General features: G+C 58.5%; 1 protein-coding gene across 3 annotated transcripts in view; it reads left to right on the top strand.

Annotated features, from left to right (window-relative positions):
- The first annotated feature begins 16 nt into the window (after positions 1–16).
- Positions 17–9,853, top strand: part of TEX264 (testis expressed 264, ER-phagy receptor) — a 30,185-nt gene continuing 20,348 nt past the window's right edge. The window contains exons 1-3 of one of the 3 annotated variants that reach the window (XM_014584481.2): positions 17–73; positions 1,037–1,102; positions 3,809–4,102. In XM_014584481.2, coding sequence (XP_014439967.1) covers positions 3,845–4,102 — 258 coding nt within the window. In that variant the 5' untranslated portion in view covers positions 17–73; positions 1,037–1,102; positions 3,809–3,844. Of the gene's footprint in view, positions 74–619; positions 791–1,036; positions 1,103–3,808; positions 4,103–9,853 lie in introns of those variants that run through there. The other 2 variants (XM_006169354.3, XM_014584480.2) reach the window with 2 other exon arrangements.

Here is a 9,853-nt window from a genome sequence, read left to right as displayed (position 1 = left end):
TGGCGGGCCCGCGCGGGGCCCGGCGCCGGGGCCTGGAGCCGCCTGCGCGGATTGGTGGCTGGCGGCTGCTAAGGTGAGGGCCGGGCTGGGGGAGCGGCGTCCCCACCGAGGCGCGGACCTGGAACCCCCAGTTCGCCTTGGCGCGGCCTCAGGTCTCCCGCGTACCCTTCGTGACCCCTGAAGCTCGGCCCACTCTTGGCATCTCCTCTCGTCCACAGCTGGCCCTGGCCGGGTCCGAGGGCCTAAACGCGACCTTGGGCCGGCTAGGACCATTCCCGGCCACCCACTGCCAAGGCGCCAGGTGCCGGCCACGCCCCGGGGCAGTGGAGCTGGAGGGAGACAGACGCACGACTGGTGTTTTACTCCGCCCCCTTCCCCGAGGCTGCGCCTCCCTGCGCCGGCTGCAAAGTTTAGTGCCCCTCAAATTGCCTAGGTGCGTGGGGCTCACCGAGGCCGTGGGCAGAGAGAACCCGGCTGGGCAAATAGGCGAGGCTCTGAGTGAGCCGGAGCTGGAAGCCGAGAGCGGGAGGTACCGCCCCCTCCTCCCCGCGCAGGCCCCAAGAAGCCGCTGCCTTCCCGCCCCCAGCTAGTGCTGAAGTTTTACTCGCAGCGGGGCCCTTTAAGGGCCAGGGCCTCAGCCGCGGCGCACGTGAGCGCACCAGGAAGCCGGCGCCGGGCAGCCTGCTTGACATTTGCTTGCTTACCCGCACTCAGCCGACCAGAGGCTTCCATTCCGATCATCTGATCTGGGGGGAAACCGAGGCCCGCGGGAGGGCACAACTTGCCCACGGTCAGTGGTAGGCGCTGTTACCGCTGGACCACCCCAGAACGAGGGGCGTGAACAGGGCCATATTGAGGAGCTCCGATGTTCTGAGGCTGGGCTTGGCCTCTTTCTGACTTCCCCACGGACTCCGAGTATGGGATGGGGGGTTTGGAGAGGCCCCAGCGGGCACTCCGCGGAGAGTGGTGGTCAGGGTGTGTTGCCGGCTCAGTGGTTATTTCCTGGGCCGGAGTGATTTTTCCTTTCTGTCCCCAGCACTCCAGTAGTTGGCCGGTGCGCGGTGGATGCCATGAGCTGCTAAAAGTGAGCCTGGGTTTGCAGGTGAGCCTCCCCAGCCCTGCTTCCTGTTCTTGTGTCTGGAGGAACTTGAGTCGCCCCTCCCCCTTCCTGTAGCAGCCTAAGCTCTGGGCTCCCTGGTGCATTTCCCCCACTTCTGAGCAGTTTGGGAGATGAAGGGAAGACCAAGGTGGCCACTGAGTTCCCTTGAGGGGACAGAAAGTGTGCAGCTGAGCAAGCAGGTCCAGTGAGGGCTTGTCATTCCCAAAGCAGCGGTGGCCTAAATGCTGAGAACTTCCAGCCTTGGGTGCGTGGATGTCCAGTGTGGATTGAACTCTTGGGCCTTTCTGGACGGGCCTTGGGCCTTGCCAGTCTCCAGAGAGGAGAGAGAAAGCAGATATGGGGATTTGGAGAGGCGTGGTTCCCTTATCTGGATTTGGGTCTAGATGGTTCTCTCTAATACTTGTGTGACCTTGGGCAAGTCTCCTAGCTTCCAACCACTGGTTTCCTGACCCGAACCCACTTTGTTGAGTGTTTCGAGAATGACCGAAGTAGCAGTGTTTCAATATTTAGATGATGCGTGACATCTAATAGTGGCGAGGAAAGATCGACCATTACCATCACCATCATCAGAGCAAACGAGAGTACCTGGACCAGCTTAGGGGGACAGGGGAGGCACGCAAAACCCAGCACGGTGGAGAGAAGACCAGAGGGTGGCACCGTGCTGTCACAGCATCAGAGGCGTAGACGTGTTTTGTCTCTTCATGAGGCAGAGGCTACGTGTTCATTGCCGCCAAAGGCTATTTTTCAGCATAAATTAAAAAAAAATCTTTTGTTGTAGGGCGCATGCACTCACTGGAGAGACAGAGACAGTGAAAGGGAAAATGAGAAATCACCTCCTGCCCCCAGGGGGGATTGCCATGCCACTGTCCCTTCTCATTCTCCTGGGATTGGGGGCACACGTGCACACACATACCTGATGTGTTTCAAGCCATCAGGTCCAGGACTCAAAACTGGTTGGCCACGTGGGAGTCCGGCACCTTACCTACCATACCACCTGCTGGCCCCCAGCATAAAAATCTTTGTGGTTTTTTTTTTTCCCCCCAGAGGTTTTTACCTTGGGGCACATGTGCTCATCACAGAGAATCCCCCTGGGGGGATGGCCACAACACAATCTCTCCTCCATTCTTCTCCTGGGATCTTGTACACATACACAAATGCCTGGCATGAGTTTCAAGCCATCAGGTCTGGGACCCGAACCCAGGGTGGCCACGTGGGAATCCAGCAACAGAACCACTACACCATCTGCTGACCCCTCTAGCATAAAAGTCCTAATACCCAGAACTCACAGGGAACTAATAATCTCACAGAGTTTCCTATAGGACTAAAGACTTGTCTTTTCAGGACCAGCAGTTAGCGTAATGGCTATGTCGCTGGACTCCCACGTAGTCGACCGTGGTTCGCATCCCGGACCCGGTGGCACTCAAACTGGGCACGTGTACATGCGTGCCTAAGATCCCAAGAGGAGAATGGAGGAGAAGGGATTGTGGCGTGGCCATCCCCTCTGGCTTTCTATCTCTCTGTCTGTCTCTGTCTGTTTGGGAGCGCTAGTGCCCTATAGCAAAAACCTTTCCAAAAAAAAAAGACTTGTGTTTTCAATTCCAAAACTTTATCAGTTTTAGTATTTACATAATTACCGGTAGGAATGTTCTCAGTGGGTTGCCTGTTGTCCTTTTGAAAGGGTTACCTGATCTCCCCTTTCCCCCAGGGCGACTCAGGTCAAGCCCTCCTTGTAAGAGGGTTAGGCCTCTGCCCCAGCTGTGTGGAGGCCTTGGTGGGCTGACCTGGGTGACTCACACGCTGGCCTCTGGGTTGTGTTGCTGGGCCTGCTCTCCCATGGCTTCTCTGCCTCCCGTAGGTAACTGTCACTCCTCGCTGTGTCTCTACCTCTAGCGGCCTTTTCTTCCTCCTCCTTCAGTTTCTAAGCTGCTCAGGGCTGGAAAGGTGGGGGTAAGGCTTGTTAGCATTGGTGGGCCGCGTCTGGGAAGCTGAGCGCTGGACTTTGTTCGACTGTTCAGGCCGTTTTGCTCTGATTTCTCTGGTTCTGGGTGGGTGAGCTTGCTGGGTAGCTGCCCGCCAGATGTCCTTAGCAAAGGACTTCCCTATGAAATTCTCCTTCTTGGCACAGTTCCCCCCTGGGGTTTTGTTCCTCATGGCTTACCTGTTTGTTACTCAGTGCTTGGACCCCAGCGTTTGCCCATCCTCCCTCCAGCAGTCGTCCCTGAGGCATGGGGAGGCCAGGCTGGCCGGGTGGCTCAGTGATGTAGCTCCGCTTTGGAGAGGGAGAGGCAGTGGAGGAAAAGGCAGGCTGGCTGCTGGTTGGCCCGTCTCCGGGGAGACTGGTCAGGGCCAGGCATAGGTCCCTGACTGACTCACTCCTGTGCCTCCGTATGACTCAGTTTCCCCAGGTGTGACCAGGGCTACCAGCTGCCAGGCAGAGCTGCTTCGAGAGCTTCAGCAACTGTGATTAAGAAATAAAGAGGCTTGTGGCTTCAGTCATCCTTTGTAGCTCCCTTCTAGGTCACTGTGTGTGTGTGTGTGTATGTGTGTGTGTAAACACCTCTGGCCCCTCCCCCTCCAGGGTCAGAGCACCTCAGGCAGGGCCGAGGCTGGGCCAGAACGAGCTGGCGGGCAGGTGGGCACGTTGGTCAGAGCAGGCTCCAGACTCCTCTCCCTCTGTCTCCTTTGCAGCTGCGGTAGGGTGCGTGGTGTGGGGGGCCCAGAGCCATGTCGGACCTCCTCCTCCTCGGCCTGATCGGGGGCCTCACTCTGCTGCTGCTGCTGACCCTGCTAGCCTTTGCCGGGTACTCAGGGCTGCTGGCCGAGGTGGCAGTGAGTGCTGGCTCCCCGCCCATCCGCAACGTCACCATGGCCTACAAGTTCCACAGAGGACCCTATGGCGAGACCGGGCGGCTGTTCACTGAGAGCTGCAGCGTCTCCCCGAAGCTGCGCTCCATCGCCATCTACTACGACAAGCCCCACGTGGTAAGCAGCCACTATGGGGGTCTGGCCACATGGGCCAGGGCCAGGACTAGAGGGAGGCGAGTTCCGGTGTTGAGTTGAGGAGGCCTCTGGCTGTGGGCCCACTGGGGCTGAGAGCTGGAATCCCACCTCTCCAGCCTTCTGCTGCCCCTGACCCAGTAGTGGGGTGTCTCCTTAGGCCTCATACTGCCTGGGTGGGAGAGGGCTTAGGGTGCAAGTGGGGCCAGCTGAGCTACTCTAACCATCCCAATCGTGGGGGTCAGACACTGTCCCAGCGTCTCTGGAACGCTGTGGGCGTCCGGCTGTACTTGCAGCCTCTGGTGAGTCAGGGCTTGCCAATGTCGCCTCCTGCCATGCTGCGGGGTGGTGCTGCCCACAGCTGAGTAGGCCTGCAGCTTTGCCAAGGTTCTGAGCCTTGCCAGCCCCAGCATTTGGAATCCCCAGCTCTGATTTCCTCGCCTGGAGAGCTCCAGTGGCCAAGCCCTGTAGCCTGCCCTGGCCACACTGGGGCACTCAGTTGAAACCGGTATGTGCTGACTCCCACTCTGCCACATCTGTGCTCTGGAGGGGACTCAGATCTGGCCCAGTCCTCAGGAAGCTCCCCACGTTAGCAAGTCAGCCCCACACAGTGATCCTCCAACAAGGCTCCAAGCTGAGCAGCCACAGAACGTGGAGCTGTGGGTTCGGGAAAAGTGCTTCAAGACTGCCAGGGAGACAAAAAACAGGTGGGTTTCCGCTGGGCCTCCTCACCTTAGCAGAATTTTGCTTTGCCAGGAATGGCCACGTGGCTGAAACTGTACGAGCAAAGGCCTGGAGATGGGGGGAAGGGGAGTGCATAGGGGGCCTGTGGCCAGTGGACATGTGGGGTAAAAAAGAGGTGGAAGGGTTCACTGGGCCACGCGGGAGGTACAATAGGCTGGGAGGAAGCTGACTGGAGGGTGGGTGGAGGAGGGGAGGGGATGAGGCACTGAGGCCATCAAAGAAATTGGGCTGGCCCGGGTGAGAGGTGACACGGCTGGCCGAGGGATGAGTAGACCTCGCCTGTGGTTTTGCAGTCACATGGCTGGGAGGTGGCAGTAGCTGCAGTCAGGAGCACAGGGACCGAAGGGGACGGGGCAGCGTGGGCTGCAGGGAGCTCCTGGACCAGACCCCGGCCCCATCCCTGTCGTGTTAGTCCCAGTCCCTGCCATGTCCTCCCCTCCCCTCTTCCCAGGAGGAGGGGACTCCCTGTGCCTGCCTCTCCTCATTGGCGTGCCTGCCTGTTCTGGAAGCAGCGTGGTGGCTCTTGGAAGTGCTCATTCCAGGACGGGAAAGGGCCAAGGCAGCAGGGTACCCTGGGGTCCATGCTGCAGGCTGGGCCAAGGAAGAGTCAGGTAGGAGAACCCTGGTCTGGGGTATTCTTACATGCCACCTGGCCTAGCCACTGCCTCCATGCAGCCCACCATGCAACTCTCCTAGATGTGCTGGACTCCCCTGGGTGGGCCCTGCGTGTACGGTGTTGGCTAGGCTGGGTCTCCGGCGACCGTGGCCTGAGAGGACAGCCTTGAGGCCGGCAGTGCCACGTTCTGATTCTGACCTGACCTGTCGTTGTCCTGCTGTGTGATCTTGGGCATATCACGTAACCTCTCTAAGGCTCTATTTCCTTTTTCTTTCTCTTTTTCTTTTTATTTTTTTCTGGAGAGGTTTTTGCTATAGGGTGCATGCGCTCACCGGGAGCTCCTGGACCAGACCCCGGCCCCATCCCTGTCGTGTTAGTCCCAGTCCCTGCCATGTCCTCCCCTCCCCTCTTCCCAGGAGGAGGGGACTCCCTGTGCCTGCCTCTCCTCATTGGCGTGCCTGCCTGTTCTGGAAGCAGCGTGGTGGCTCTTGGAAGTGCTCATTCCAGGACGGGAAAGGGCCAAGGCAGCAGGGTACCCTGGGGTCCATGCTGCAGGCTGGGCCAAGGAAGAGTCAGGTAGGAGAACCCTGGTCTGGGGTATTCTTACATGCCACCTGGCCTAGCCACTGCCTCCATGCAGCCCACCATGCAACTCTCCTAGATGTGCTGGACTCCCCTGGGTGGGCCCTGCGTGTACGGTGTTGGCTAGGCTGGGTCTCCGGCGACCGTGGCCTGAGAGTACAGCCTTGAGGCCGGCAGTGCCACGTTCTGATTCTGACCTGACCTGTCGTTGTCCTGCTGTGTGATCTTGGGCATATCACGTAACCTCTCTAAGGCTCTATTTCCTTTTTCTTTCTCTTTTTCTTTTTATTTTTTTCTGGAGAGGTTTTTGCTATAGGGTGCATGCGCTCACCAGAGAGAGAGATAGAAAGCGGGAAATCACCCCCCAGGGGGAATGGCCACGCCGCAATCCCTTCTCCTCCATTCTCCTCTCAGGATCTTGGGCACGCACGCACACGTGCCTGGCATGAGTTTAAACCACCGGGTCCAGGACTCAAACTGCAGTCGACTACATGGGAGTCCAGCGACATAGCCATTATGCTAATTGCTGGTCCCTCTGAGGCTCTATTTCCTCATCTGCATAATGGGGCTAAAATTCCTGCTTCATAGGTAAGCTGTTGCAGGTTGAAGGAGTCAATGAAGCCACCCGGCCCTCAACAGATCAGAATTGAGGGTGGGAAGAAAGCCACGCCAGCCTGTGCTGAGGGACTGGGCCCAGCACTGCGACCCAAGCCTAGACCCTGGGCTGGCTGTGGACATCTGGCCGGCACAGAGGAGGAACAGACAGGTCAAGTGGCCTCTGTGGTCCTGCCCCTCCTAGTCCTGGGTCACTCTGGAAGATACCTGTGTCCCTATTCAGAGCTGGGTCATATCCTGGTACTTGGGATGGCCAAGGGACACCTGGGTCTCCACCTACTCTGAGAGCTGGGCAGTGCATCTAACACCTGGGAGAGATCATGAACCCCGGGCTTCAGGTGCTCATGGCTGTCTGCTGGTAAGGCCTTGTGGCCTTGGGGCTGGCAGGTGGCATGGTGGTTAAAGGCGTCGGACTTGCACATGGCCAACCGCTCTCCTGGACCTGGTAGCTTGCTTTCTCACTTTCCTTCCCTCTCTGTTTCTCTCTGGTCAAATTAAAACTAATGATAATAATAAATAAAACTTAAATAATTTCTTAAAAAGAAAACCAAAAAAGACCCTGAGGCCTCGGCCCCCACACCTCTCATTCTGTGGAGGCTCAGATAGCCGGAGCCAGGTACTGAGGTCACATTATTTTTTATTTTGCCAGCGAGATAGGGAGAAGGAGAAAGCCCCTAACGGGGTGTGGTCATGCCACAGTCCCTTCTCCGTTTCTCCGTCCTGTCGGGATTTAGGGCACACACACACTGGCCTGCACCCAGAGAGCTTCTCAGTGGGAGCTGAATGGGCTACGGGTCCCTTAAACCACCAGCCCGCAGGGCGGCCCCGTACTATTTTGTTTTCATTTAACAGATGCCCGAGCACCCGCTCTGCCTGCTGGGCACTGGAGCACTGTGTAGGCCAAGGCGCCCAGGCCTCAGGACCTCTCCGTGTGGGTGTGTCAGGCAGGGGAGCCCACAGAGGAGGCCCTATCCGCCTCCTGAGAAAGCTGAGAATGAGCGCTTTCTGCGCTCTCCTCCATGGGGCCCTGCAGGCTCAGGTTCCCAGAGAAGGCAGGCAGTCAGAGGCTGCCCTCCTGGTGCCACTGCTGCCCACCCCCAGCCCAGCCCTACAGGAGCCAGACTGCTGCTCTGCCAGTGGGGGAGGAAGGGCTGTCTAGGGCCCTGAGTAGGACAGTGAGGAACCAGCTTCAAGATGTCACCGGGCTTTGGTGTTGCCCACCCCAGGAGCTCCCTGGCCTTTCATGGCCTCAGCTTCTGGCTGGTCATGGGCCCCAGAAGTAGCACAAGGAAGGGTCCCACCAAGGCAGGACAGTGGCAGTTGCTGTGGACCCTTTCCTGGCAGAAGCAGCTTGAAGGTTTGGGGTCCTGTGTGGAAGAAGCTGGGAGGGAAGGGAGGGCCTGTGTTGGGAAGCAGGCGGGCCCTGGCAGCAGCTCAGGAGTGTCCGTTTGTTTATTGATTTATTTTAAGGTTTTTGTCATAGGGTGTGTGTGCTCACTAGGGAGAGAAATCAGGGAAAGTGAGAAGTCACCCCCTAGGAAGTATGGTCACACTGCAGTCCCTTCTCCACTCTCCCGGGGTTTGGGGCACATGTGCATATGACCCGGTGTGATGTTCAAGTCACCAGGTCAGGGACTTGAACCTTAGTCAGCCATGTAGGAATCCAAAGCCTTAATGGCTTTACCACCTGCTGGCCCCCAGGAGTGTCCCTTTTCCCTCTAGGACCCGGCCCTGTGTTCATGAGATATAAACCATTCTTCCGTCCAGGTGCCTGAGGGTGGGGCCCACCCCCCGTACATGGTCTACACTGCCCTCACATGACTGGGAGGGGTCCTGGCTAGAAAAACCACTCCGCCCTCAGCACTACTTCAAAGATGGGTGCTGGGCTTGGAATGGGACTCTAGCCTCCCTCTGGGCCTGGTCCCTCAAGAGTCTCCCGCATTGGAGGGAAGGAAGGGCATAGGAGGGCTCCGAGTGCCTCACCTGGTGCTGGGCGGCTCTGGCCTGTGGGCGGGCTTCCACGCCTGTGGGTCTGTGCAGTCTGCCAGCCTGGGCCGCCCTCCTGTTCCACCCTCTGCTGCCACTGCCTCCACTGCTCTGTCTGGGACTTAAGCAACCTGCCTGCTTGCCCTTGCAGGAGCCTGGCTGAGGCAAGAGGGGCGTGGCAGCCGCTCAGATTACCTGGCAGCAGGCCTGGACCTGCCGCTTACGTCCACCACCTAGGAAGGGGTGCTTACCCAAGCAGGGTAGGTGGGGGAGCTGGTGGCCCTTTGGCTTCTGCCCCCGTTTCTCCCAGTGCTCTGATTTCAAGGCCTGTGGCCACCAGGCTGTGGGGGCGAGGTGCTGAGAGTTCTGACCCGGCTGGCTCCACGTTCCCCCCGCCCTGACTCACCTTCTCCGGAGGCACTCTGGGCAAGGGCAGACTGAGCCCGGAAGGGGTGAGGCAGTAGGATTTCTTCTTTTTTTTTTTATAACTTTATTTTTCATTTGTTTGTGTATTTGTTTTAATTTGACCAGAGAGCAGAGAGGGACTGGGGGCAAGGGAGGTAAGAAAGCAAGCCACCAGGTCTGGGACTCGAACTGCAGTCGGCCATGTGGGAGTCCAGCACCTTTAACCACACGCCACCTGCCGGATTGACCCCTCAGTAAGGACTGTGGGCTGGACTGGTGTCTCCTGAGGACCCAGCTGTCCCCTACACCTTACAGTCCATATTTCCTGCCAGGTGGAGTTTAGGCTTGTGCACTGCAGCAGGGTGACCGTGGCCAGGACTGCAGAGGCCTGCCCTCTGAGGGGAGGGGAGGGACCAAGACCCAGTGCCTACCAGTGTGACTGCGCAAGTCCCTTGGCCTCTTCGAGTGTGTTCTCTTACCTTTCCCACTGGGGTGGAAGAATTCTACCTCAGGGAAGAGGAGAAGGCCCGAGAGCATCCCTGACAGGTGCCAGCACATCTGCCCTCCAGCCCTGCTTCCTGTGCATCCCTGGCCTCGGCACCACCTCCTGCAGAGGAAGTGCGGTCGAGAAGGTACAGTGTGGAGTCATGGCGTCTGAGCAGGAGCTGGTCCACAGGGGCTTCGACTCCTCCCCGCTGCCAAGCGGCCTTGCCGAGCAGTCTAGGTCTCAGGGAGGACCTACCGTATGAGGCACTGCCGATGCCTGAATGACAGTGACGGGGGTGGGG

This window comes from Tupaia chinensis, unplaced genomic scaffold (genome assembly GCF_000334495.1).
Source record: "Tupaia chinensis unplaced genomic scaffold, TupChi_1.0 Scaffold147003_1, whole genome shotgun sequence".
Taxonomy (NCBI): Eukaryota; Metazoa; Chordata; class Mammalia; order Scandentia; family Tupaiidae; genus Tupaia; species Tupaia belangeri.
This window is presented reverse-complemented; position numbering and strand designations above follow the sequence as displayed.